At 40.8% G+C, this 27,917-nt stretch overlaps 2 protein-coding genes across 3 annotated transcripts; both read right to left on the bottom strand.

Moving 5' to 3' along the window:
- Nucleotides 1-1,102: 1,102 nt before the first annotated feature.
- On the bottom strand, nucleotides 1,103-17,004 carry eogt (EGF domain-specific O-linked N-acetylglucosamine (GlcNAc) transferase). 2 transcript variants are annotated; one of them, XM_084543189.1, is made up of 16 exons: nucleotides 16,946-17,004; nucleotides 15,587-15,812; nucleotides 15,020-15,120; nucleotides 14,436-14,544; nucleotides 14,123-14,217; nucleotides 13,654-13,758; nucleotides 10,247-10,353; nucleotides 9,829-9,932; nucleotides 9,294-9,386; nucleotides 8,114-8,185; nucleotides 7,252-7,338; nucleotides 4,056-4,124; nucleotides 3,655-3,716; nucleotides 3,358-3,477; nucleotides 2,933-3,035; nucleotides 1,103-2,685 (listed from the first exon to the last, which is right to left on the bottom strand). In XM_084543189.1, exons 2-16 carry the CDS (start codon nucleotides 15,761-15,763, stop codon nucleotides 2,539-2,541), a joined length of 1,551 nt encoding a protein of 516 aa, XP_084399315.1. In that variant the 5' UTR covers nucleotides 15,764-15,812; nucleotides 16,946-17,004; the 3' UTR covers nucleotides 1,103-2,538. The 2 variants fall into 2 exon arrangements, with proteins under 2 accessions (XP_084399315.1, XP_084399316.1); XM_084543190.1 differs by lacking the exon at nucleotides 16,946-17,004 and having other exon boundaries at nucleotides 15,587-15,973.
- Nucleotides 17,005-17,448: 444 nt separating this feature from the next.
- On the bottom strand, nucleotides 17,449-27,621 carry tmf1 (TATA element modulatory factor 1). The gene is made up of 17 exons (XM_084543464.1): nucleotides 27,019-27,621; nucleotides 25,542-26,911; nucleotides 24,784-24,887; nucleotides 24,386-24,512; nucleotides 24,090-24,195; nucleotides 23,537-23,679; nucleotides 23,156-23,322; nucleotides 21,826-21,982; nucleotides 21,606-21,698; nucleotides 21,350-21,506; nucleotides 21,057-21,249; nucleotides 19,687-19,756; nucleotides 19,511-19,603; nucleotides 19,296-19,418; nucleotides 19,034-19,186; nucleotides 18,813-18,938; nucleotides 17,449-18,184 (listed from the first exon to the last, which is right to left on the bottom strand). The coding sequence occupies exons 1-17, from the start codon at nucleotides 27,152-27,154 to the stop codon at nucleotides 18,044-18,046; spliced, it is 3,459 nt and encodes a 1,152-aa protein (XP_084399590.1). The 5' UTR covers nucleotides 27,155-27,621; the 3' UTR covers nucleotides 17,449-18,043.
- Nucleotides 27,622-27,917: the final 296 nt, after the last annotated feature.

Below are 27,917 nucleotides of genomic sequence, written 5' to 3'. Positions count from 1 at the left end.
GAAAACTTAAACAACAGTCAGTTAAACAGCTGGTGCGGCACATCGCGCCTTATGCAACAAACGTGAGAATACCACAGTGTGTAAACGAATTTTAAAGTGCGGATGGCAGCTCTGAGATGACCTTTGCTCACAGCTTCCATCGTCACTGATTTAACCCCAGACATTGTTTGGAATCTGCCTTTCTGTCCTGATGCCACAGCAGATTAAGTAATTCTGCTGTTTATGGGAAAATCTGCGACAATGGTCACACACTGTTGAAGATTCTTCGATAAGACCACGAAAAGAGGCCTGATACAAAAAGTGTGAGACCCGTTTGTCGATGAAATGTGAGAGGATGTAAGTTTTAAACACTGCTCATTACACAGGCGGGCATGCGCTGCGCTCTGGCGGCCAATGACGCACGTATTCTCTGCGCAAGAGCCACGCCGCTCAGGGTTTAAATGCTAATAACTTTGCACACGTTTCGTGTTTTCAGACTAAAGTTGGTTTGTGTGTTTACGTGAGTTTCGCACCTTCCCTTCCATTCAAACGTTCTGTTTAGTTCTATACACATCAGCCCGGTTATGCGCCAAAAACATGACTTGGGTCATCGATTTTGAGCGGCCACGAAGGTTAATGAGAACAGACATCTTGGTTCCTCTGCTTTTGATCCCCCTCTGCATAGAGATTCTTCATTTCTTTACGAGGTCACTGGCAGTAACTCGAGCAGGGCCATAAATAGTGTCCATCCCAGACAGGCCCGGTGTCTGTCAATACTCAGAAAGTTCAGACACAACATCCGCAAAGAGCGCACAGGAGCACTACTGCTGACATCCAACTTGTGGTATTGGAGAAAACGCTTTATAGCAAACAGTGTCTTCTTATAACCCATTGGGTATATTGGTAAATAAATTATTCTTTACATCGCTGAACCAAGTCTGTCAGGGACAATCACACAGCGCTGGGTGACGATTTGGCCTCATGTGCGGTGTTGTACTGCCCCCGTGTGGCTGTGATGCGTCACTGTTAACTCAAGCAGTTTTTTTGAGGTCATCCAGATTTATTATAGTGACAGTAAAAACTGAACAAGTGCCCTTTTGCGAAAAGCCCTTTCCCTCCTCCGACCTGAACACACTAAAATAATGAAACCCACAGCAAAGAGCTGTCCGGCATCAGCAAGTGCTGGCAAGACAGTGGCTTCAGTTTCCCCCTCCAAGGTCAGACTTCAAAAGATGATTGATTAAATTAAGACGAATTAAATCTCTGATGCCAAATATTGTCTGCACAGACAGCAAAACATGCTTCAGCATTTTTTTAAAGAATGATTTATTTCAAAATATTACACAGCTCTTGAATATGCAATTGCCAGGTCTAGCAAAGCATAGACTAAAAACGTCTGACTCAGTCTAACATACTCTATTTGATAAATAAAACATCAAGCTGACAAGAGAGGCCAAGAAATGAGAAAATGATCGATCAAAATACTGATGTGCACTGCGTGACTGCATGCAAATTGTGCTTATTCCCTTTCTGACAAATTTATTTATAAAACTAACAGCATTCAAAAGGTTTTAGGAACGGTAATGGATAATAGCAGCACCCTCATCATTTGACCATGCTGACATCTCCTTTGGTAAAATGCAAAGGAATTTATAATACATCAAGCATCAGTATCAAATGTTAGTCCATCAGACCAACATATTAGAGGTTGATATAGTGAATGTGACAAATGTAAAAGAAAGCCAACTTTAAATAGGACGCATCTGTAAACGTTAGTTAAAAAGCCATTTAAATGTTGGAGTGTTGCTCAAACATGAATGTACAGTAAGTTTTACAGTACTTACTAGTAATGTGTTTATGAGTGTTACTGTATGTAAACACATACGAAGACTAATACTGATATAGGATAAAATCCCTCTTTGCAGTAGGGGTGACTCACAATCCTTTTCTTATGTGTGATAACTTACCACTGCATGATTTCAATGTCAGACCAACTACAAGGAAGTGTTTGCCTGCAACTATACGTGTGAATTCAGCTTGTGAATACTGCACATACTAGACTGGTTCATGCTAGGTGTGCCCAGAAACTCTACTGTGATTGTCAACAAGTCTGAAGAGGCTCGCATCAACGTGACACTGATCAAATGGGACAAGACGTCGCCTGTGAAGGAATGCCATAACAGCTGCTCATTTGCCAACTTTGACGACATGGAATGAAGAAGACGCAGTGGAGGTAATGAAGAAACATAGGACGCATCCGTCCAGATGCTTCGACTGCACACGCCTAGTCTTTCAACTGATTTGACACTAATAAAGCTAGTGAAAGCTATTCAGACTTGAGCTATCCGCCATCCTGCTTTCACTCTTCAGGACCTATCAAAGTAGTGGACAGGAGGTGACAAATAACCCGCCGCATGACTGAGATTCGCTGGTAAATTAGGTAACTTTTAGGAATACCTTAAAAATTACTTTGCCACTTTCCCACAGCAAAATGCAGGTTCAAGTTAAAGGTTCTTCAGCAGCCAGATGTCTGTGTCATCCCCTCCACCCACAGAGACTCTAGAGTTCATCGTGAAGGACACGATGGGGCCATTTAGGATGGTGTGTGACGTAATTGGCAGCCTCCAGCACCAGACGCATGAACTCTCCCACATCAAAGGAGTAGTTGGTAAACTTTGGATGGTCCCCAAGGGTGGGATGGTGACCCTGAGAGAAGCGTTAGAGATGTTAGATCCAGTAAAAAGACACGGAAAATCCTTGCAGTCTGTGTTTGTGTTGTCAGCCTGTTCTTGCAGTTACAGCTACATCAAAGGAAGACCATTTAAATGGGAAATTAAAGTCTATACATTTGTTGTGCGTTCGGGTTTAAGTGTGTATATGCGAGATAGGTGAATCTAAAAAGCTCCCGCTGAGGCACATGGGAGCTAACAGCTTGTATGGGAGATTCCCCTACCTTGTCCTGTGGGAGCACTTTGTCCATTTTCTGCCAAGTCACGTATCGTATGCCCCGCAGCCGAGCCAGATCTCGATAGCAGCTCTCATCTTGACAGTTATATCTGTGAGGGACAGATGCAGACACTTTATCTCTTGCTCTTCTTAGTCTGCCTCGTTCTTGAATCCATCTTTTCTCTCTCTCTCTCTCTCTCTCTAACTGTACACACACACCGTGGTTCTCCCTCTGTGCCACTCACCAAAATCCACACAATACTCTCTAACATGTGCTCTTACACACACATTCCCATCAGTTGCATTGCCCAGGATTGCCAGTTGTGATAAGTGCCTGGTTAATTAGGCAGTATTTCACAGTCATACACCGAGTGGCTAAGGGGTACACACTGCTCTTCTCGCTCTTACACTCTGCCAAAATATGTCACTCACAGCTCAAAGATGACAGCCCAGTCAGGGAGGAAGAGGAGGTGGGTGAGACCTGCGCCGTGCATCCCTATAAAGATGTCAGAGTTGTGTGTGATCCTCAGCTGCTCCAGGAAGGGAACATCCCTGAAAGACAGGCATGTATTTACACATCAGTCAGCTTCACTGTGTGAACACTGTCACTATGAGACAATGTGAAAAGCTCAACACCTTCTTTATTCTTATTCAGAACTGTTCCATTACCGAACGATATGAAGCAGCACTGAATAGCTCCTGTTTTGTGGCGAGCACTCTATAACTCACTTGTATTTGTAGTCCACCACACTGACCTCCAGTAGAGGCACAGTCTTGAGGGCGTTTACCAGCTGTACCAACAACAGGGCGACATGTTCCGTGATCAATGAGAGCGCACACAGATATGGGCAGTAACAATTTAAATCACAAGCCTTTTTTACTCATACTGTTTAGAGCAAGTAAGATTTTAAATAGACACTTAACAGAGGTGGGCAGTAAATCAATAGTAGGAGGAGGAGGGAATAGGGGAGTTGTAGAAAGTGAAGAAAGAGAAAGAAATATAAATAAGGAAAGAGAAAGACAGGGAAGGAAAGAAAATGAGGACATGTGACAGATACCAAGACAGAGAATGTAAAACAAAAAAGGAAAAAAGAGACAAAAAGAGGTAGGGATGGTGATGCTGAACTCACCTCCACTTGGTTTAGTATCCTTCTGTATTCTGTGCTGCGTGCCAGCAGGGTGACACGAACACGCCCCTCCTGAAAACAGCAATGCACCCAACAATCAATCAGCCAAGGACAGAAAAGATAGGCACCTAGGAAAACATGGTGCTCATTCAGAATAACTTGAAGCATTCTATATCAACAGTGGACAGTGGAGTACATAGACTCATTAAAAAAATATCACATTAAAAGTTATTTTTAAAGTGGCAACAGAGAGGGTTTTTTCAGGTGCACTCTTATTAGTTTATACAGTCAGTACAGATACTTGTTTCACATAGACTTCTACTGCCATCTTGTGTTCAGAAGGAGTACTTTTTTTTTTTTTTAGAATTGGAGAAAAAACGATGAGACAATAAAAACTGCACCTTCTTTTTCCTGAAATCAAAGTAACATTTAATCTGTGAAATATACTTACACAATAAACCAAACCACAACACCTCAGTAAAAGTAGTAAGTACATATGCATCAGGTACAGACCTGATTCCTCCTCTTCACTTTAAAAACGCTTTTGAAAAAACGATGTCATTCAGAGCAAGACCAGGCTACAGCAAATTATGATATGAGGAGATAAGAGAAGAGGGCTGGTAAAGGCAAATGAATAGAACACAATAAAAGGGAGGAGCAGCATGAGTTTCTGGCTGATGCCATTAATCTAGAGATGAAAGAAGGAACTGAGAAGAGGGTCAGGGCCGAGAAGACCTCTCATTCAGTTGCTGGCCTGCTATCGCCAACAGCCCTGTGTCTCGCTGAAAAGCCTCTTAGCATATTTTCATGGAAGGCTATGAATACCCAATGAGCTGCTCCACGGGACAGACAAAGTTATTGAGCTTTGCTGGTCATAAAGATACAGTCAATCTCTTTAAACCTGGCAACATAAAGCAAGAGAAATTCAGAAGAGTTGTAGATGGAGAAGATGAATAAGAAGGTGAGTGCATGCTTTTGACAATACATGCAGTTACAGTTTGCTTGTAGCCTTTCAGAAAATGAAACTATTTATATAAATATATATATATATATACATACATGATGTTGTAAAAAAAACAATATGCATTAATCAGGAATCTGAGCGTAGGAGGTGCAGGAAACACTGAAAGAAGGATCAGTTGCTCTGATAAACTGTAATAATCTGCAACTTTTTTTAACTCCAGAATAATTTTAGTTAAAAAGCATGTTCCCTGACCGGGAATCGAACCCGGGCCGCGGCGGTGAGAGCGCCGAATCCTAGCCACTAGACCACCAGGGAGATATGAAGAACTCCCTGAAGACAGATCTTGGAAAGAGCCATAGTCTAATGTATGTTTGTGATGTACCATACAATTTAATTAGGTAATAGAGGGCATCCAACTGTCTTTCAGCTGTTTTCTAAGGCAGCACCATCAGCATATAAATGCTATAAACTAAGGTAGATATTATATCACACAAACAACTCACAGCTTTGACATGTTTCCACTTCTCACTCTGTCAGCTGCTCCTTTCACTCATGCTATTTTGGTGTACCAAGTGTTACAGGACACCAAACCTGCATAATATGTTTTCCCTGACCAGTGATGGCAGTACCAAATCTTGCCAACAGGATAAACCACATTCTTTTTGAAATAAAAGAATGTGTATAGTGTGAATGTAGCAGCAATAGGGGCACTCACTGATGAAGGGGCCAGACCAGTGATTTGACATGTTTAAAAAAGGAAGTGGATACACTTACTGCAAACCAGTTTCAACCAGTTGATGTGATTTCTTCCCTTTTTGTCAGGAAGTGGCTTTCATTCACAACTTCCACTGATATGTTATCTATCTCAGTGAATAAGTCACATTCTTGATTTGTTTGTCTTGTTATCACTCTGTGCCAGGTGTTTCTTTAACTCCTGTTATTTGGGTACATGTAATAAAGGTCACAAAATAAACACTCTTACACCCTGTTTGCCACCAGTACTGTGGCCTTGTGACTCCCTATCAGTGGAACTTCATAGTGTAGGCATACTTCTAAACTTCCCATTGTCAGCTGAAAAAATTATTACAAGAAAATACATTACTAAGTGTAAAATACAAACTGAAGTGAAGTGAGCAGTGCACTTTGCATCATACAGAGCAAAGTATTGACCCAGGTCCTAGTCACTCTTGGAGGGAGAAACACACACATGTACAAATACACCCACACACACACTCTTACTGTTAACTGTAGAAGTAAAAAGAAAAAAGCTGTGTGATTTCTTCAGAACACTGTAGTAACCACACAGACTGCATTTTATGGTTTGGACCAAAACAACTTACCAACATTAAAAATCTGACAGGCCATACATTGGTCATCAGAGCTTTGAAATGCATGTAAAAATGTATTAGCTTCAACACAGTGAGTCTACAAAAGTAACTGCATGAAAACTGATTGTTAGAATAATAAATATTCTGGTATCTGTGTGAACTGTCTACAATAAACTCATACTTCCATCCATTACCACACAGCGTATGAGCAACCCCAACTGATGCAATGAGTAGCTTCTCATTTCTTAAACAACCATGTCTAAAGACGCATCCTGTGTTCGTGGAAAAGATGTTAGTCTGTTTGAGAAATTGTGAAAGAGTGGTTCAGGGAGCATGAGACATCATTTTCACACATGAACTGGCCACCACGGTCCAGACCTTAACCCCACTGAGAATCTTTGGGATGTGCTGAAGAAGGCTTTGTGCAGTGGTCAGACTCTCCCATCATTAATACAAGATCTTGGTGAAAAATTAATGCAACACTGGATAGAAATATATCTTGCGACATTGCAGAAGTTTATCGGAACAATGCCACAGCGAATGCGTGCTGTGATCAAAGCTAAAGGCGGTCCAATGAAATATTAGAGCGTGTGACCTGTTCTTTTGGTGGCAACATTTTTTTTGGCCAGGCAGTGTATAGACTAAGAGCAGAGAAATTGCTTTGGCACAGAGGAAAGCTGGTTAAAAGGACAATTGCTCATAAACAAATTCTTCAAAGCAAATGAATGTCTGAGATGAATCTCCATCTCTCTGACAATATCTAAGAAAACTGCATAGCCAGTGTCCAAACATATGATGTGTTACTACCTTTTCTACACGATATTTGATTATGAGTAAAGTAATTCCATGTAAACTTGATTCTTATGTAAAAGTAAATGGTGTGATTCCTAAAAGATGTTCTTCCTACCTTTGGCCTGTCTTGTGGGATGTTCAGTCGATGGAGGACGTGCTGGGAGAAGGCCCTGAACATCCCTTCACTGGAGCAGTCTGAGATCTGTCATAAAACACCACATAAAAAAAACATTTCACTCACATATACAATTTACTTTTCACCTGTTCAATATAAAACACTGTACCAAACCATGCACAGAATATCTTTTAGTAAATATACTCTGAGATTTAAAATTAACTGAAGGCTAACTGAATCTGCTAGTGCACTCCTGCACTGGACTGTGGGGAAAAATATGTTACACACTTGGAATCTGACAATTGTAAACATATTTTATAATCTCCCTGGAATGAATATGATATGAGTTTAGGCATTTCTCCAGGCTTATATACACTCCTGTGCTGCTGCTGGAAATGTGAGCACATGAATATAAATATGACATGTGCTGCAGGGGCAATCAAAAGCATCAGCTTGAGGGTAACCTATCAATATTTCACACCTCAAGGCTGGAACCAGAGGACAACACACATTTACATGATATCATCTTTACAATAATCTCCTTGGAATTATCATTTAAATAACATAACCTCATGCTGCGCTTTTGAAGACATGACATAAATATTTGACTTAAAGAGCATGTTTATGACTAAACCGGATACTACTGAGCTTGTTGTGTTGCTGAAGAAGGGCCGATGAATGATTAAAAAGAATCTACCTCCAAATATGAGATAAAAACGTAACACAAACAGCAGTATTGAAGAGAGTGAGGCACTGAAATTAGTTAGGAGGAAATACATATATGAATACATTATCTAAGGGCTACACACAAAATCACACACACACATATATATACTGCATATATACATAAGAGGTAACTTACGAGGGGTGTGTTGTAAAAAAGACCATATCTCATTCTCGGGAGAAGGGAGAAGAAGGCATCCTTGAAACATACCTATGGGCAAGTGTAAATAGATCAAAGAAGCTAGTATAGTACACACATGCACAGCAATGCATACTGAACGGAGATCTTTGAGTGCTTTTAAAAATAAGATGAAGATATAATAAATATAAAACCTGCTTAATGCTGTGGTGTTACTGTCAGACTTCACGCAGGTGTTCAGATTGGACATGACTATCACTGGATTTTAAAGCTATAGTGTGGATCATTTGCATATAAGTCCTTGTCAAACGAGTATATAATGTATCTGTCACAGATTTCACTGTACTCCAGTTTTTTGTGAACTGTAGAAATGTCTCTAAACTGTAAACAAAGTGTAAAAAAACAGAGCTAGTAGGCATGTCATGTGCAAGAATCGACAGCGTTTTTGTAATTGCTCTCACTACAGATTCCAATGGATGAAACGGACAGACCACTTGTGAAACTTTTTTACAACTTTGAACTCGACCAGCCGAATGAAGACTGTTTACCCTGTCTTTTTTATAAACTGACATCATGTCAAAGAAGTCTTCAGTGTGGCTGTGCTTTGTTAAAAGGAATGACCAAAAAGTTAAGTGTAAACTTTGCAAATCAACAGCTCAGCAACCAATCTAGCAAAAGCTAAGCTAACTTGGGCTCCGTCAGCGTTTGTGCACTTCAGGCTTTGAGGGAACAACAACAAAAAATACGTGCAGGTGCTCACTGGTTATCATGTCAGCATAAAATAATTACATTCATTTATGTAAATACTAGCTTTTTATATTTATCTTATCTTTTTATCTTGACAATTAATTTAAGCCAATAAGACTACCAGGTAAAGTGCACTGTGACTGGTTTAGTTACTCTAGAGACAAATGCAGATACTTTTTGCCCCACAACCGATCGACTGGTTGAAGAGTATGATCTTCTTGCTTGACTATAGCCTTAGGTCAGGGTTTCAGTAGTTGTTGTTTGTACATATACACCAAACACAATATTTCCTATGTGACAGAGGAAACTGACCCAGACCTGGGGGGTTATAACAACACTCAATCTAGCTTTCCTAGAGAACAACTACATAAGTTATGAGGTCAACACCCTACAGAGAAAGAGTGGTCTCACCTGAGGGTAAGATAATACCTACTCTTTTTGAGTCGTAGGTCTTCAAGTGAATGATGTCATACTCTGAGAAGGCCCTCCATGTTTCACTGAACAGATCTCCATACCCATAAAAACTCTGAGAAAAGACATACAAAAGTGGGAAGAAATATTGATTTAATTAAAGTCAGTCAACAGAAATTAAAAACAAAACAATAAAATTAACAACATTATGACATCAGTAGTGCCCTTGGTTTTATACAAAATGTTTTTTATTCTCTCTGTTTTCACTACCTTCAGAAGAGGAACCTCACCAGCTTTTTTTTTAACAGAAAAACAGAAGTGTGACACTGTTCTTCTACAGTTAGTACGAGTAGTACAAAATGCAGTAAATTAAATTGCTGTTTGTGGATTGTAATTTCCAGAGGGGATAGCAAAAATATTATATCATAATTCTAACAGCAAGTATTTTACTAACTGTACAATATGTGCGGGTTAACCTTAAAGAGATGAACGCTAATATCCAGATACAGATTACAGCCTCTCCTCCACTACATTGCAAGGCATCTTCAATTACCCACCGTGTCCCACATGATGATATTTATATCTGAGCTGAAGGAGTTGTTAATGTGCTGAGAAATGTAGAGGTTGACAAAGTCACAGAAATGGTGGTACATGTTGACTCCTGTTAGGAAAAACACACAATATTATTTTTACCTTTTTGACTAAAAAAGGAAAACAGGTGAACTGTAAATATCTGTGTTAAATGTTTCAGACTTGACAACTAAAAGAACAAAAATATTGAATCATTACTGTCAGATACTGGAAACACAAATGACTGCAGGAACATCTTGATACAGTGTCTAATATCGAACAAGCTAAATGTGAACACATGTACAAAAGAGCGCATGTATTGTCTCTCCTTAACATGTATTAAAAGTGTAGATTTGGGCTACTTCTTTAGATTGCAGGGCCATAAATGGAGTCATCTTTACTTACCAGCGTCCAGTTTCATGAAAACAGTTGGTTTTTCAATTATGATGTCACAGTGTCCGTCCTCTATGGGATGAAAATCCAGTTCTGTGTATGTCTGGAGCTCAGCATACCTACAACAACACTGATGTATCATAAAAATGACGACAAGACTAATGTCTCCGTTTACTGTATGCGAAAAGGTGGAACACAATATAAAAAACAGACAAACAGATATTTAAATAGAAAAGCACAAACTTTTCTATTTAAATATCAAATGTAAGCTTGTGACAATTCAAATTTTTGCTGGGAAACTTTTGGACCGGACCAGACCAGACACCCCACGCCATAGCAATGATACTCCTTGATGGCAGCAGCCATCCCTAGCAGGATGCAGCCTGACACAGGCACACACACAAAAACGGGATAGGAACAACTCAAAAAGCATGAAAGGCAGCACAAGGGCCCCACTAACAACATTCTGTTGCCAGAAGGACACACCACAGGACACCCTCAGAAGGCCCATGTCCATTCTCTGATGCGTCACAACTGTTTTGGAGGCACAAGGGAGATCTACACAAGATTAGGAAGGTGGTCATGAGGTAATGCCTGATCAGTGTAGTTCCTAGTCAGTAGAAGTCACTGCAGCAGCATTTTCTTGATAAATGAGGGCAATGCAACCAGTCCAGCTTGAAGACAGACATAGAATCCATCTAGCCAAAAGCCAACACCCAGAAACTGTTTGACAATTCAAGCAATATGCAATAAAGTGCTACATTAGGCGTATATTATGAGCAAGATCATAAATACGAGCCAGCCAGGAGTCGAACCTAGAATCTTCTGATCCGTAGTCAGACGCGTTATCCATTGCGCCACTGGCCCTGCATACATTCCAGACCAACATTCCTAGCCACTCCGACTTCCCCTTTACCTTTGCACACAGGAGCAGCATGTTGCCACTGCCTTCAGATTAATCAGGATGCATGTTAATGGTAATGGCAAGGTTTGAACAGGGCAAATGAACACTTGGGTAGGCATTTAAATGTATGAAATCAGATTTGTGAAATTGTAATTAGGGCTGCAATGACTTGTCAATTGCGTAAATATGTTGATATGTATGGAATACATCAACACATCATAAGTTTTACACTCCTTAATTTTGGCAACTCCTTGCTGAAAATGACCAAATAAAGCCTGAACCGAACATCAAAAGCATGGGAATTCTTTAAACAACTGAACACTTCTGAATGATCTGATGTCATTTCAACCTCAGAGAAACAAAATAGCAGTATTTGCACTATTGAAGAGAGTTTTGTTTGGTTCTTGATCATTCTGTTAACATCATTAGCAGACATATTTCAACAGAGTGATATATGTGCAGATGGTCCCGTGTAAGCACTGCTGCCATGTAGAAAAACATTCTCCTTCCTACCCTCCAAAACCTGAGCTCAAAACAATGCTGACAGGTCCCTGGTGGTCTAGTGGCTAGGATTCGGCGCTCTCACCGCCGCGGCCCGGGTTCGATTCCCGGTCAGGGAATTGTTGTGTTTTTCTCACTGACAAATGTAATAACCAAAGTATTCATGCAATCTTCCAATACCAGACTATCTAAGGTTACCCATACTATGGCAGCCAATCATGGTCTCATAATGAATCACAAATATTTTTGCGTTTCAAACAACATTGTGCTTGCGTGCATGAATGTGCATGAATACTAAACATAAGCTTCGTTGAGTCGTGGCTTTCTATGGACACATTTATGTAAGATTAAATAAAGTTTTAGCTAATTTAAATGTACTGACTAGCTCCTATAAAGTGAAGCTAGTGTTGAAGCCATTTCTATGGAATTAATAATATTTTTGATTTTATTTTGTAACAATTAAGAAAACCTGTGTTGCAAATGTAACATAGAAATTTGAATGTAAACAGTTCATGAGTGATTTACAATAGTGTAATTTGATTGGCTGTTAGATTTAGTATAAAAATAATAGAACCCAGCGAAACAGTCAGAAGCTGCTGGACTTTGGAGCAACACAGTCTTTTGACCTACACGGAACAGTAAATTTAAGAAAAGTAAAGCGATTCTAAGTTTGTTATGCTGTATGATTTGAAAATCCTTAGTAAACAGACAAACGAAGAACTTTTGATTCAAGACTTTTATTTTTTGACGTTTTGTGTTGAGTACAAAAGAACTTTGAGGTCCTAAGCTAGTGAGTCAGCTTGCTGCACTTACAGCTAGTTCATGTTACGTCTGAAGTTGTTTCCTCCAGGTTTTGATCAACTCTCTTAAGATAATTTTAAATTTCCATAGTCTTAAAAATTCAAGCCATAAAACATCAGGTTTTAAACAGTGGCGGTAACGTTGTTTTTTATTAACGAACAACAGAAATAGCTTCACATGCTATGTGAGTTACATATGTTGTCCGTGCCGTTTTCTCTGTCCTGTTAAATTGAGTACAGAGCAGGTGAGCGACTGGTGTGTGTGTTGGGGGTTTGGGGGGAGGGGAGGGAGAGATGCTTTCGGGGGGAATAGGAAAAACAATGCAAGCACAACATTGTTTGAAACGTGCTAAAATATTTCCAATTCATTATGAGACCATGGTGGAGCAAATTAGACCATGGCGGGCCACCATAGCATTAACATTGTATGGGAAACCCTGGGTGGATTGTTTTCTGGCGTCTGTGTGTCCCACAGACTAATAACATGTGTCCCGGGTGATTGGGTGACAAGTGGGCAGCTCTATGTACTTGAGTTCACACCTAGCATTGAAATGTGTCTCTATGGACCTGCTCAGATCTTGTATTAAGATCCAATCTACGCAATCCGATTACAAGTGGCCAGCTTTAGGTACGAGTGTTCAGACCTGGCAGGAAAATGCGTCTCCAAATGCATCTCGAGGTCAGATTCACACTATGCAAACAAACCCAACATCATTTGGGATGCAGTTAATTTGCATACATAGCACAAAACCGAGATTGTATTATAATGCCAGGTGTAAACACACGTACGTAAAACTGGCCACTTGTGGCCGATGTTAATGCAATGTCTGAACAGGACCCCAGCTGCTATATCTAATGGACTGCTACCAACCTGTTTCAGAACCACAAACAGTGCCATTGTGTACGCGATACTTTCAAAAAACAGCTCACAAAACACTGTTGTCATGTGGTTAGGATTTGATGTTCTCACCACCCCAACCAAGGTTTGACTCCCGGTCAGAAAACCATCCACCCACCCCAAAGTTTAATTTTTGTTTCATCTATTGTCTATAGTGTTAATGTCAAGACATTGATGACATTAACACAAATCTAATTTTATACATACACTCGGTCAGGGAAGCTCCTTTATGACTTAATAACCATAAATGTATGTTGTCAAGGTCATGGGCTAAAGCTCAGTAACTGAATGTGTGAATGCAAGTGTGCTACCTCACCATGATTGCAAGGGACTTTTGTGTTCTCCCTCAGCAGCAAGTGCACGCTTGTTCAATCTGCAGTGTCCACCAATCTCACCCATCTGAATAAAATCCTCTTTGTATCTGCAGCACATAAAGATATAGATATAGAGATATTCCAACTTCTTTCATTACAGAGAACCTAAATAAAATGATCCAATAAGATACATGTCTTAGCATATTTTTGAAAAATGGTTGTGCCTGCTGTAGAGCATTGAATCTGGCAGAAAGATAACCAGTTTTATTCAAAATTTCAGATTAGCAATGGTTCAAATTCCTTCGGCTTAAGCTAGTCTGTCCCGACGGAAGTGGTTACATGAGGCCTTTTAATTTATAATGGGCTTTTGTTTTTTACAATTAGTGAAATGCTAGTGTCCATGTAAACACAGCAATTGTCAGAATAATTAAAATTTTATGGACATATTTAAGAAATTTCAGTTGCACTGACCTCTCATGGCTTCTGCGTGGCTTCCGCAAGTCCAGGTAAAGATTTGTTGCCTTACAGAATCTAGTGTGGCTACTGCATCTTAATGAGGAGTCCCCCTGGAAAACAGTGTATTTACACATAGAACGTAACATTAATAAACTCTACACCTTTGCAGCTATCAGAGTGGTATGTGTACTTTAGTTTCTCTAACGCTGCTTTTGAACTGCAAATTATTTGAGGCCCATTGTCTTTTTGTTGAACACAATTTTCAACCTGTTGTTCCTTCCTGTTGACTCAGAGGGCCTGTGGGAACTAAGGAAATGAGCGGACTTACAGGCTTGCTGGCCTTGCAGAATGTTTTGAGCTCAGAGAGGCGTTCTTTGACGTAGCCAAAATCAGCCTGCTTCCAGAAAAGTTCCTGGGCTGCTTCCAGTGAACGGGCCCTGACAGATCAGAGATTACAGAACATCAGCAGACCTCCACAATGGCTCATCAACGATGCACGCTATGTGGGAGGAGACTTTTACTTTGGAAAAATAATGGGGACTATGGTTCAGTAAATCAAATGTCTATGATTAAACAAGCTCTATTAATGTTTGATAAGAAAATGGGAAAAGTACATTTTGTCTAGAGCAGGGGTCTCAAACTGATCCGTGAAAGGGCCACTGTGGCTGCAGGTTTTCATTCCAACCATGCAGCACCCATGCAGTCGGTGTGGCTGGCAAGTTTTTGTTCCAATCAAGCAAGAGGACACTTGAAATGACTGTGTGAAGGCAGTTCGGTTGATTGATTGAGCCAAGTCAGGTGTGCTGCTGCATGGTTGGAATGAAAACCTGCAGCCACAGCGGCCCTTTCACGGATCAGTTTGAGACCTGTGGTCTAGAGTGTTGTGAAAGACTGTAAAGTGAGGAACAATACCATGCAGAGTCCGCTTTGGTACAGACAGGATAGCTAAAACGCTTCCCTGGATCACAGTTCTTCTCATAACCCCAACAGGCAGACAGATCCTGCAGTGCATTCTGTTAAAAAAAACAAGTATTAGTGTGTGTACATTGACATGCAGTTCTGTATCACAAGGTGACCAATAAAGGTGATATTTTTTTTTCATTAAAACTCTTGAACAAAATTACATGCACTATTCAATAATCATTAAATACATTAAAAAGAGTTGCAAAAAAATGAAGAAAATGGTAAAACAAAATGACATCAACACATCTAGAAACATATCTTAAAACTCTTCTTACTACATTTGGATCAGCAACATTAAAGTGAACCCCACTTTTTAGATACACACAAAGAATAATTCTGATGAGAATGTATATTTATGTGAAAGTGTTCTTCTTTCTTAACTTTACTAGTTTAGAAAATGGCATAGAGTAGTTACATACGATGTGCCTGTACTGAGAAACCACATGCTATCCCGCTGGACTGAAAAAAGTGTTTGAAAACTGATGCTCACGGCAACAGATTCCATATATATCTTACTTTAAAAGGGCAGAGTTGGTCCAGTCGGCATTGTTTGGCAAACCTCTTGTTGTTGTAGAGGAAGTAGGGTATGTGTTCTGGCGGCAGGGAGATCCTGCTGTAGTTGATGTTCTCAACCGTCTCAGTGGTCACCACAAGGGAGGAAAAAACTATGTCCAGCGTCACCAAGAGCAGCATAGTCAGAACCACGCAGACATATGAAATAGTCACCGCTCTTCACAGCAATCTGTGAGGGGGGGAGACAGAGACACAGCCTCAGCCTGTACTCTTGGTAGAAAGCCTAACACCACATTGTTCAAGCATGTGGGCACAAGCAAACACGTGGGAACGTAGCTCCAGGCAGGATTTGTGCTCCACATAAGGAAAGGTCCTGTCGCAGGAAATAATACTGACCTTTTTCCGACTGTTGTCTGAACAATCATAACTCAGGCTGGAGAACAGCTGGCTGGCAATAATGTGACTAACGCAGGTGGACAATGTAGAACCAGTGTTTAAACAGCCAGATTACCAAGCCATGTTATTAAACGGCTCAAGCCAATAAAGACTGATGACTCTACATTACATTAAAGCAGAAACACCATTGTGCAGTATAACAAGTATAACAATGGATCATTAAGTATCACCAGTCATAAACTCCATATTGCCGTTGTTTTATCTTAAAGGGATTAAAACAACACCAAATATTACTATTAACTGCGGGCATAACGGGATGCCTGATATTATAGTGTCTACTAAATTTCTCTTGCCACACACCAACATGACGATTTAGCTATATACTTTGAACAGATTAGCTGAAGTTAATTATGGTCTTGTTTGAAGTGTCTGCGAATAAAATGTAGATATTTAGTTTCTACACGCCCTAGTCAAATTAGTTTCTTGTAATTTGTCATTCGGGGGCTTTCGGGGAGTAAGAGAGCTTCATTTCCGTCGGCTAATTAATATCTACTTGTAGCTATCAAACTTTTAGCTAGCTTCGCGACAGTAAGCTAGTTGGTTAGTTTAACTGAGCTTTACGTTAACCCCAGAAATACGCAGAGGTTTAATACAGAGGTAGGTCTCCAGATTGGGGACACGCGGAGATAATAACATATTACTTACTCATCTCTTCGTCAAACGAAAAACACTTTATTAGAGGCTAACCATCGTCTAATATGTATTAAACGGAGGCTAACAGCCAGCATTAGTTGTTAACAAAGCCAACGGACCCCTTAACGTTAATTTAAGCCGTAGTGGTGTGGCAGCACAAGAATTCGGAAGGGGGAATATCTTCATATTCCGTGCTCCACAAATATGCAGAAGACACAATAATCCACACTGGTCAAAGTAAGACAGTGCGAGTTTGAATGAGAGGTAGTTTACCTGAATGTACACTCTGCTTTCTCCACACTGAAGCGATGATGTTGACGGTGGTCGCCATAACACCGGAAATCTTATACCGGCATGTAGTATGAACCCATGGCCACAAGATGGCGCTGTGCACCACACCAACTGTCTTTAAAACAAAGGCTCAAGTACAAAACCCACCATCTACCTATTTATATAATTAATAACTCTAATTAAACACATATGGTTTCCAAAACGTTAAATGGACTTGTAGATAGTTGGAAGGTTTTACAATTCATATTTTTTTATAGAATATTATGCAAATGTGCTTTGGTTTCTGTATAAACAGGTGTAACAAATTGTATCTATCATATTTTACAAGCGTGTTAGGCTTGCAGAAACACATTAGACAACAGTATGAAATTGTTCAGAATATGGAGATTTATTTCGTGTAGCACTGAGACAATGTGGTACTTTCTGTGAATGCATGAAAATGCAAAATGTGATATCACGCCCTTTAAATTAAGACTGACAGTATCTCTCACCACCCAAATAAATGTTTATTAATTTACATATGTATAGAGTTTAAAAGCCAGTATTCAGGATTTAAATCACAGATTACTCTCTGGTCTACACCAGTCTACACCTTTGTAAGGAGTTAAGAACATTACATACATTTCTCTGTACATTATATATTTTTTTAATATATTTCTTGAACCATTCTGATTTTGCATTAAGAAATAATGGATGAATGTGTATAGTGCAAAAACTTTCACCATCTCATACAGTTAAAACTGTCTATGCAATACTACGCTGAAGGATTCAATCATGAATGAAAAAGCAACGCTTGCACTAAATCCCAAAGATTTCAAATGGAATAGTGAATCACAAACTGTAGTACTATCCTTCATACTGATTCTTTAATGTGAATTGTATGTTTTATGTAATCCCAACATCCCCTCATAAATAGAGCATGACCATTAAAATAAAATAACAAATAAAGATGCATGGATTTCCTTCTGATGCAGTGTTTGAACTAAAATTCTCCGCCCTATCTTTCTCTGCCAATGCATTTGTGGCTAAGATGGACAAAAGCTTTGTGCCCCCAGATTTAACACAGTGTGTTAAACTAGATTATTTCTGATTCCGCAGCAATTCATCAATCTGGGTTTTGTACATATTCTTTACGTCTTCCAGGTCAAGCCTGAGTTCCTCTGCTTCTTCAGCCTTTTCGCCATACATCTGCAGGATGGTGTTGTGCCTTTGCTCCAGATCCTGAAATGCACAAACACACAAACCATAGAATGTATTAATAGTATTTTGGGAAAACTATTTTAAAAAGTTAATGACTCATTTTGGACGTGGGGCGTATAATAATATCACGGCCAACAAAACGTCTTCTTGAATTGTTATGTCCCTGCCTTCCCCTGAATCTCTCCTTCACCAACAGCACTGCCAGATTCAGTCTCTGGGAGGTGCTTGCTCAGGTCATAGGAGCTGACAAACCAGAGCAGACTGGACTTTTCTGGAGGGGGGACGAGAGGCCTCCGAGGATAAAAAAATTCAATGCCAAAGAGCCAAATACATTTTCTCCAATGGCTAATTGAGGCTGACTGCTGTGTTAAATTCATAACTTTTCATCAGAAATAATGTTTACATCCTCTATAGCTAAGGATTTTTTGATACAACATCATTAAGATGTGGCTGCTTTGAGAGACAGGTGGGTGCCATCACAGCTTGTTAGCTACCTGCCTACCTAACTTCACCTTTTGTTCCTTTTAAAATCAGGAACTACCACAATGAGCTTCAAAACCACTCTCAAAAAAATTCCTTGTTTGACGTCACAGACGGTTAGTCCATCTTTATATACAGTCTATGGTGAACATGCAGAAACAGCCCGTACCTTAAGCTGAACTTTCAGCTTGGGGATTTCCTTCACTTTTTCCTCCAACTCATCGTTTTGATTTGTGAGTCGAACCAGTTCCTCTGCCATCACAGAGCGGCTCCTTTCCAGGCCAGTGATCTCAAGCTATGAAGACATAATAAAACAGTGCGCATACAAGTGCTGACACAAATCTTATCAATACATAACTGCAAAGGGTTTGTTCTGAATTACTACACTACCTGCAGCTGCACTATCTCTCCTTCTCTCAGTTTAAGTTGAGATTGGAGATTCTCTATAATGCTGGAGCCTCCAGATAGCCTTGCAGCCTCATACAGGTTGGTCCCACTCATTGACACAGTCATGGCGCCCATGGAGGGGTCTAAAGATTCGTCCTGTAAAACCAGGTAAGAAAAAAGTACTTGTGATACACAGACCCAAGCATTTTTAGTTTCTACATTTTAACACTTTCATTGTAGGATAGAAGAGCAAAGAAGGTTGCACCTGGGAAAGAATAGACGTGTGCAGCCCAGCATTGTCTGCCCCACTGATGGAGCTGGAGCGGGACAGGGAGGGAGTGGAAGATGTAGCAGGCTCGCCGACGGAGTGGGTCATCACCTTCCGCTCCTTATAGAACAGAATTGAAAATCAAAAGACTGAATTGAATGAAACAGCCTCAGTAAAATTGGGTGTTAATATATTCTAAAATTCTCAGGAACCTTTTCCTTGAGTGCTTCTTGGGCCAAATAGCATTTCTTTTTCTCTTGCTCCACCTTCATCTTCTCCATCTCGAGCTGATTGGTCAGCAGCAGCTGGTAGGGGGAGCAAAAAGAGAGACCTGCGGAAGTCTGTCATCATAACAACATGAGTAACAAACACTTTAGTATTACGTTACCTTTTCTTTCTTGGCCTCTTCAAGCATTCGACTGTGTTCTCCTCGCAGATTTTCCAATTCAACATGCTCCCTAGATTCAGATGCAAGAAGCAAGAAGTCAGTGCAGATTATAAACAGTATTAAAGCTTAATTCAGTGGAATACCTTTCTGAGTTGCTACAAATGAAAGTATTACAGAAATACAGGAGTCTTTGTCTGTTTCTTGTCCTGAAAGGAGGAGATGCACAGCTCCTCAGGCAGCCAGATTTAACAATTAGAGTGCTATTTTCAGCAAGCTGTTTGCTGATATATGCAAATAACACAAATAAATATGATGAGAAATCTATAAAGGATGAAAAGGACACGAGCCAGCCAGGAGTCGAACCTAGAATCTTCTGATCCGTAGTCAGACGCGTTATCCATTGCGCCACTGGCCCTGTCACAAACCATGGCCACAAAGCTTTTCACACATGAATGCTTCTGTTCTCTGGGCTCTCAGTTCACCAATTAAAATCTGAGAGATCCAATCACAAGTAACCAGCTTTTGGTACGTGTGTTCAGAACTGGCATTGAACATGGGTCTCGAGATCCGATCTCAGTTTCGTTCTCTGTATACAAATGGATCCAGAACAGAAAACAGTTGTTCTCTGTTCTCAACTGTTTTATGTGTGTTGCGTGATGACTTTGGCACACACATTAAGTTAATATTTATTGAGCTCCGCCCTGACGTTTCCATACACACCATAATTTCCAGTAACAAAGGTAAATAAAGACATTTGTGATAAGGAAGTATGTAACTTAACCACACACGGCTCCTCAGAAATCAACATGGCCGCATTAATAATTAATATAGAATCACACTTGTGTACTCATATTAAATAGTGTAATTTGTAAATTCTTACTGACAAATGATTTATTTAATTTTTAGGTAGTTAACAGCTACAAGGCCAGAATACTTTAATAATGAACTGACATCACTTATGGAGCTTTTTCCTTTTCAGGCGATCATTTACAGTGGCTGTAGGTTTTTTTCTGAATGAATGAGGTAATACTCCACTGACGCAGGAGCACTCCTGGTGAGTATAGGTGGTCTTTAATGCGACTCAGGATGCATTGTGTTCACACACTCAAACGCGATCTCAATGCGTCCTGGAGGTGTTCACACCTGTCTTTGATGTAATTGGATCGCCCAGATTGGATGGTAATGCAAGGTCTCAACGGGCCTGTGAGACATCTAACTCACAAGTTACCTGTAGTCAATTATTGGTTGATTAAGAAAATGTAATATAGGTGGGTGTCTACAACACATGCCGGCAGTTAATATGATGATGAGAGAATGATGGGTGGGACTGGTGAGTGTTATGGATGTGTTTTAAATCTTAAATTTGTTACCTGCTGCTCTCATCCTCCAGTCTCTCTCTCTTGTTCTTCTCAGTCTCCAACTGTGCCAGGTGCTTGGCTTTTTCCTGGCGGAGCAGGGAATTTTGGGATTCCAGAGAAGCCAGCTGGGACTTGATGGACAACAGTTCTTCTGTTGCTGATCGTTCTTTCTCTACGGCAACAGCCAGCTGTGCCTGGGCATCCACTGTTAAAACATAGAGGGAGATGAAAAAATATGACAACTCTGTATTTTAGGGACAGATTTACTCGTATACAGTATACACATTTAAACATCTGCCTCTCACCTAGTCTGTCAGATATACTCTTCTCCAGTTTTTCCCAGGATGCTGTCTGTCCACCCAACGAGGCCTGTAAGTTCTCAATTTGTCGCAGTAATGGCCGTGTGGCTGAAGTGACGCTCTGGCTCAGTTCCTGGTTCCTTGTCTCTGCCTCCTGTAGTCTCTGAAAGAAAAAAACAAGATGACACGCGTTTAACAAATGCTGTTCCTGGCAAAATGTTTTTGTCTCTCTTGGTTGGACACATTAAGCACATTGAGATACCTGTTGAAGCTCACTGATCTCCTCCCTCAAATAGTCTTCTTTCCTTGCCTGCTGTTGCTCTGCCCTCTGCAGGGCCAGTCTGAGGTCAGCCACCTGTACACAGATGCAATGTTCAGTTAAATTTGTAAGTGATTAAACTAAAAAATTTCACATGTAAAAAATAAATAACAAACTGAGCCGAGTTGCTTTGGCGCATGTCTACAGCATGAAGCTGTGTTACCTGGATGGCCAGCGCTTCCTGTTGGATCCTGGCCTCCTCCTGGGCCTTCTCAAGAGCTAGACTCAGCTGTTCTTTGGCCTGCGTTTCCCTGCTCAGAGCTACTTCTTCAGCCTCACTGGCTTTGCTGGCATTCACCTTATGAAGTTCTGCCAGCTCCCTGAAAACAAAGGTGTAAGAAGACCATCACCACGTGTGACCCTATAGCAGTATAATGTAATCACGTATAAAAATAAATGAGCACAAAATTTGCTGTATTTTTTAGCTTTTTGGATCTGCACACCGGATTTGAAATAAAAATAATATAAATATAAATATGACTATCTATGTCACATTAGGACTTGATGGCCAAAATGTTAGTACCGTGTAAAGACTTACTTAAAATCCTAAAATGAGCCAATTCTGTTCACTATCAAAGAGGGTAAGTGACAAAACTACACAAAATGGAAAAGAACGAGCCAGCCAGGAGTCGAACCTAGAATCTTCTGATCCGTAGTCAGACGCGTTATCCATTGCGCCACTGGCCCATATGCCCCCAAACTTTCCAACAAAGCAAATCTAAGCACAAAAGCTATGCTCCTGCATGAACGACTGCCAAATTTATGAGCTCTTAGCTCTTAGTTTCACTCTCAGACTCAAATGGCTTGATGTCATGCAAAAATGTGCCACGGATCATTACAAGGGGGGCTGTGGTATAAAAGGATTTCTAAAACTGCTGTGTCTGAGGATAAATAAGTCCAGTGCTACTTGTTCTGCAGTACACTCTATTCCTTCATTTACTCTGTTTTTGTACAATTCTTTTTTGGGGAATATTTTATTGTAATGGATCCTGTTGTCTCTGATTGGTCTTCTCATTTTTCATCTGATGATATAAAGATGGTGGCATACTGAATACTTCTGAAAAAATTCCAGCTAACTTTGTTCCTGACTCACTACATCTCTTGTAGATGATATGACAAACGCCACAGTTATTGTTCTTTGGAAAAATAAGTTAAAAATTCAACTGGAGCTAAAATTAGGTGGGATGAGTCTGACTTGGTATAAATAAATGTATGATTTCCACTTTTCTTACATTTTCTCTGTATTATATACATGTTTTAAGTAAGTTTTTTAAATTAATAATTAATTTTAGTTTTTAACGCAATGTGGAAGTAAATTAATCTTCAAATTAACAGAAGTCGCCACTTTGCTAGCAGTTTCATTGCTTCAGTTTAACACCTGAAAGGTGAACTACCACAAAGAACATGGTGTGGTATAATAAACACATTATATGGCCTGTGCAGCTAGTGTTACACACTAGTTTGTTCAGTGTCAACAGTGTGCCATTGTTTACTTGTAAGAGTTGTCCAGAGCGGCCTGAAGACTCCTGTTTTTCTCCTGCAGCTCTTCACAGTCTGACTGCAGACTGCTCAGCTCCTTCTCCTGCCGATCCACCACAGCATTCAGCTTCTTGATGCTCTCCCTGTGCTGTTTCTCCACCTCCTCCTTCCCATCTAGAACCTAAACACACAAAACAGGCACCATGACTAACTTAACCATGCAACATAATTAACAGTAATGAATGATCAAATATAAATTCTCAGATACACCACATGTAAAGGCCCCATATTGTCTTGCTTTCCTGAATAATATAGGAAGAGAAGGAAATGTTTCAATGTGCCAAAAATGCACTATTGTGAAGAGATTCAAACTTTTCAGGATAAGAAATCCTGACCTGCTGCAGGTGCCTGAGCTCTTCCTCGTGCTCCATGATTTTCTTCTGTTGCTTGGAAATCTTAGCGTCGCTCTCCTTCTCCTTAACACGCAGCTTCTTGATGATGTTGCTATGCTGCAGCTGCTGCTTGGACAACTTTTCACCTAAAAGTGACAAATATAAAAACCTACTCAGCAACTTAAAGCTGACAAATGACATTCACATTCCAGTCCTTCACAATTGCTGTAGTATGATTCATTATTTTACACCCTTTTACCTCTCTTTTGACTCTCTGGTGGCAGAATTGTTGCCCTGTCCATTAGCCATCATATGCAGTATACTGTACGTGATGACAGATGTTCGAATGCCAGTTAACATAGCCCGGAAACCTATAACATTACCTTGTGGTCTTCTTCATTAAATGCTATTATGTTTGAATTTGGTGAAATTGGAAATAATAAAAGCAGCTGAAGCGGTAAGGAAGACCTCTTATGAATCTTGAGTCTGGACTGTAGTCTGCCCTGAGGGCTGGGGTTTTATTGGTGGAGGTGAAGAACAGTCTGATGAGCCTTACCCTCTTCCAGCAGACCTCTTATCTGCTCCTCCTTCTCTTTGATAACTTCCATTGTATCACTAGAGTTTAGTCTCGTAGAAAGCTCTTCTCGCAAGCCCTTTATCTCCTACAGTACAGAAAAAATACCATTTCAGACACATACACCTTGAACATTTTAAATCTGTGTGTCCATCTGTAAGAACTTTGGTTAGGTGTGGATGAAGCGTTAAAGGCCTGCATACCTATTGAGAACGTTTTTATTTTATCTGATGGAAGAGAAAGAAATTACAGATTGAGATCATTATTATCCGAGTTACCTTTTTGGCTATGTCCCTCTCTTTACAGGCCAGCTGAGCTTTCCTTTCTGTATCTGCTATGCGCTGGGTGAACTCATCCTTTAGGGACTGAACAGTGGAGCTCTCCTCCTTCAAGCTTATCACTTCACTAGAGGACAAACAGACTCATTAGGGTTTGTGCTCATTATCAAATTCTTTACAGGCTCGGGGCCAATATTAAAACTTGCACAAGTGGATTATTTAAAGCATTTAACTGTGAAACAGACCTAATAAAACTCTTTGGAAATTTTCAGTGGATTTTTACAGTACACTGCTGTGACAGTTTATAATATGTTGTTAATGTCTTGACCTGAATGTCAGCAAGAGCAGCTGTCAAGATTATTTAAGTGCTTTTGTGAGTGTGTGCGTCCCGTACTCACTCTTTCAGGTTGTCACACTCCTCCTCCAGCTTGGCCTTGTCTTTGCTAACTGCCAGCAGCTGAGACTCTCTCTTCTCAAGGCGGCCTGACAGCTCATCAATAACCTGCAACATTTGCACAATATTTTTGTACTGACAATACATTCCTAACGAGACTGCTCCGGTAGAGTTTAAATACGCTGTGCGATTTTTACAACTGCCTTCTATCCATGTAGGATAAAAAAAAATGCTGTGACTTGTGAGGCAAATAGTTATCTGACTGAGGAGCAGCAATTAGCATGTCAGGAGAACCCACGAGTCACCTATCTTTTCTTTCAACCAAATGAAGAATCAAACACCCCTGCTTGTGAGGACACATCAGTGCACTGGACAACAAGTTTGGAAGACAGCTCAAAATGATAATGGCATGACAGTGTTGCAAGACCTTTACTTTTTTTCCCAGAAAAGTTACATGCAAAAAAAACGAGTTGCAAGTTTTTTTTAAATATATCAATTCTTGTTTAGTGTTTACTAAAAAGTTATATTTTTTAAATTGGTTACTTGTAGTCAGAGTTTAACTTCTCTAAGCTAAAGACATTTGCATGGTACTGTGTGTAGATACACAACTGCATTATTTAACAGAAATTATATCCTTTACATTGGTTCGCTAAAGGAAGCAAAGTTATGTATTGGATGTATGGTGTTTTGAAGTTTAATGGATGCATTTACCATGTTTAACAAGTTCCATGAAGCTCTTTGGACTATATGAACTTGTGTTACCTTTTGAAGCTCCAAAATCTGAACAGTTGAGACACTCTTCATCTCTTCGGTGATTGGTAGAGTGATCTGTTCTTCAACTTTCAAGGTGGAATCCGACAGTGAGACGTCAGCCTCCATTTCCTGTTCGGTCAATTCTTCTGGCTGCTCACTATTCACAGGCGTCGCACTCCGTCCGCTCTCCTCCATCTCATCCAACGACTGCTCTCTCATCGTTTCAGTGAATCCTTCTTCCTCATCCTTTTCCATCTTATCCACCTTTTCCTCGACTCCATCTTCCTGCTTCTGACATGATACTGTTAAAGAAGCAGGGCCTGCAGTGACAGACGCCAGAGTCCGACTGCCAGGGATCTCATCGTCTGAGTTCACCTCGCTGACGCTACGGCTATCTAGTGACTGAACACTAAATGAATCGATGCGCTCAAACGCATCTGAGGAGGAACCACAGCTCTCTGTGAGTTTAGGGTAGTCCTCCAGTCGGGGGAAATCTCCACAGGTGGAGGCAGTGAGAAGCTGGAAGGAGCCCTGCATTAAGTGAAGGCCAGCTTTGCTCTCGCCAGTTTCTTGTCTGGAGCTGGCTGAGCTCTCGCTCAACACACTCTCATGGTCGAGCACTTCAATGTCACTGGTGGTAGAGGTTCCTGAGGAAAAGGCGCTGACTGGGGGGGAGGGTGTATCATTTTGACGATCCTCCACCTTTATGTCTTTATGCTCTGGGAGAGCTTCCTTAGGTGATGTAGAGGGTGATGGACCAGAAGGGGTTGGGCTCTTAGGTTCAGAAGTGGAAGGCTCAGGGGAATCAGTGGTATCCTGCTCTACCTTTTGCTCAGGCGGAGTCTGTGACGGCCCCGTTTTTGAGTCTACAGAAACTGTTGAGCCAACATCTGTTTTTACGCTGCATGTTTTACTGTCAGGGTTACATGGAAGATCACTGGAAGATGAAACAGGAGAAACCGGCTGCAGGAGGATGGTGTCTGCATAAGGTGCTGTTTGTGAAGGCTCCGGCTCCTCTGTCTGGGTCTCAGAAACTGAAATCTGACTCTCGTGAATCTTTTCATCAGGTCCAGAATTCTGAGTCTCCCCGTCTTGTTGGACTGCATCCTTGTTGCTTTTCTTCTCTTCATCTTGCGGTGGCCTTTGAGATTTAGTGGGCGGTACAGACACTACCTGGGTTTTGGTGACAGCTTGTACATCTGCGGATGACAGAAAGGCACTGAAAAAGTTTTCGGATTCATCGACAACAGTACGAGTGACAGGAGTTGTAATGGCCTCTGAGGATGGAGGGGGAGTGGTGGTCTTTTCTTCAGGGGGCGCTTCCCACTGTGTCATCCCCCATCCTCCACTCAGTGAAAGCTTCCCAGGTATTGTAACATCTGACGAAAAAAGATATTAGTATTAATGGTTGACCCGACTGCAGCTGTTCATTTTAACTCTGCATACGCCGATATTAGTTCTTACATCTCTATGTAACGTTACTTACCGTTGTAGGGCATTACAACAGTGTCACCCCATTGGTCCTCTTCTTTGATGTCCAAGACACGATCAATTGATTTCTGAGCTGTTGTTAAAGCTTGTTTAGCGAAGGTGGACAAGTGAGATGCGTTAAACCAACTCATCCTGATGATAAGGTTGGCTAACTAGCTAGCAAACACCAATTTGTAACTCGTATTTTTAAGTGAATTCGGCGTTGCCACACAAACACCGTCACTTTATCCGTCTCCGCATGTTTCGTTTCTGAACACTAACTCGGTGCGACTATTCCACACGGCCGAAACTGGTCCAGGAAAGCTTTGTTGACAGCTGGTCTTCGCGTAGCTAGTTAGCAAAGCTGTAAGTTAACGCTAGCCAACGCAACGCCATAACGTTGCTATACATGGACAGCATCGATGCCAGATAGTTCCAGCTCCAAAACTGGCAAGCTGGCACTCAAAATCGCTCACTCGCTGCTGTTGTGTAGCTCTGCATCCAGCACTCTGCCACCAGCGTTAAATCAAGTGCTTTGCCATGATAATCCGAGATTTTATATCGGCTCCTCTACTCCGCCGTCATCGTTTGTTTTGGTCGCTCTCAACTTGTAGCACAGCTAGCATTAGCCTTCAAGCTACTTCCCGTCCACGTAGCACAATGACGTCACTAGGTCGTCTGTCCTTTCTGAAACGCCTGAGGAGGCGGTAAGCCCCGATAGCTCACCTGGTTAAAGCGCCGTACTACATACTGATAGTCTATAGTCTCTGATGACGTCGGTTCGATTCCAGTCTATACTCCTCTACAGTTTCACCCCAGTGTTTCTCCACTGCCGCTACTAATTACTATTCTATGTGTACAGATTGAGATTTATTTTATTTTATTTCTCTTTCACTTATTTAAGTTGTTTCTGTA

This window comes from Chelon labrosus (assembly GCF_963514085.1).
Source record: "Chelon labrosus genome assembly, chromosome: 4".
NCBI classification, from domain to species: Eukaryota; Metazoa; Chordata; class Actinopteri; order Mugiliformes; family Mugilidae; genus Chelon; species Chelon labrosus.
This window is presented reverse-complemented; position numbering and strand designations above follow the sequence as displayed.

Coding starts and splice junctions, on each gene's coding strand:
- eogt (XM_084543189.1), bottom strand. CDS start 15,763: ATGCTGCTCTTGGTGACGCTGGACATAGTTTTTTCCTCCCTTGTGGTG. Junction 8,186..9,293: donor AGACCTACGACTCAAAAAGA/GTAGGTATTATC, acceptor ACTTGCCCATAG/GTATGTTTCAAGGATGCCTT. Junction 7,339..8,113: donor TTTTTTACAACACACCCCTC/GTAAGTTACCTC, acceptor GTTTTATGACAG/ATCTCAGACTGCTCCAGTGA.
- tmf1 (XM_084543464.1), bottom strand. CDS start 27,154: ATGAGTTGGTTTAACGCATCTCACTTGTCCACCTTCGCTAAACAAGCT. Junction 23,323..23,536: donor AGCTCAGGCACCTGCAGCAG/GTCAGGATTTCT, acceptor TTGTGTGTTTAG/GTTCTAGATGGGAAGGAGGA. Junction 18,185..18,812: donor AGCTGAAAGTTCAGCTTAAG/GTACGGGCTGTT, acceptor TGTGCATTTCAG/GATCTGGAGCAAAGGCACAA.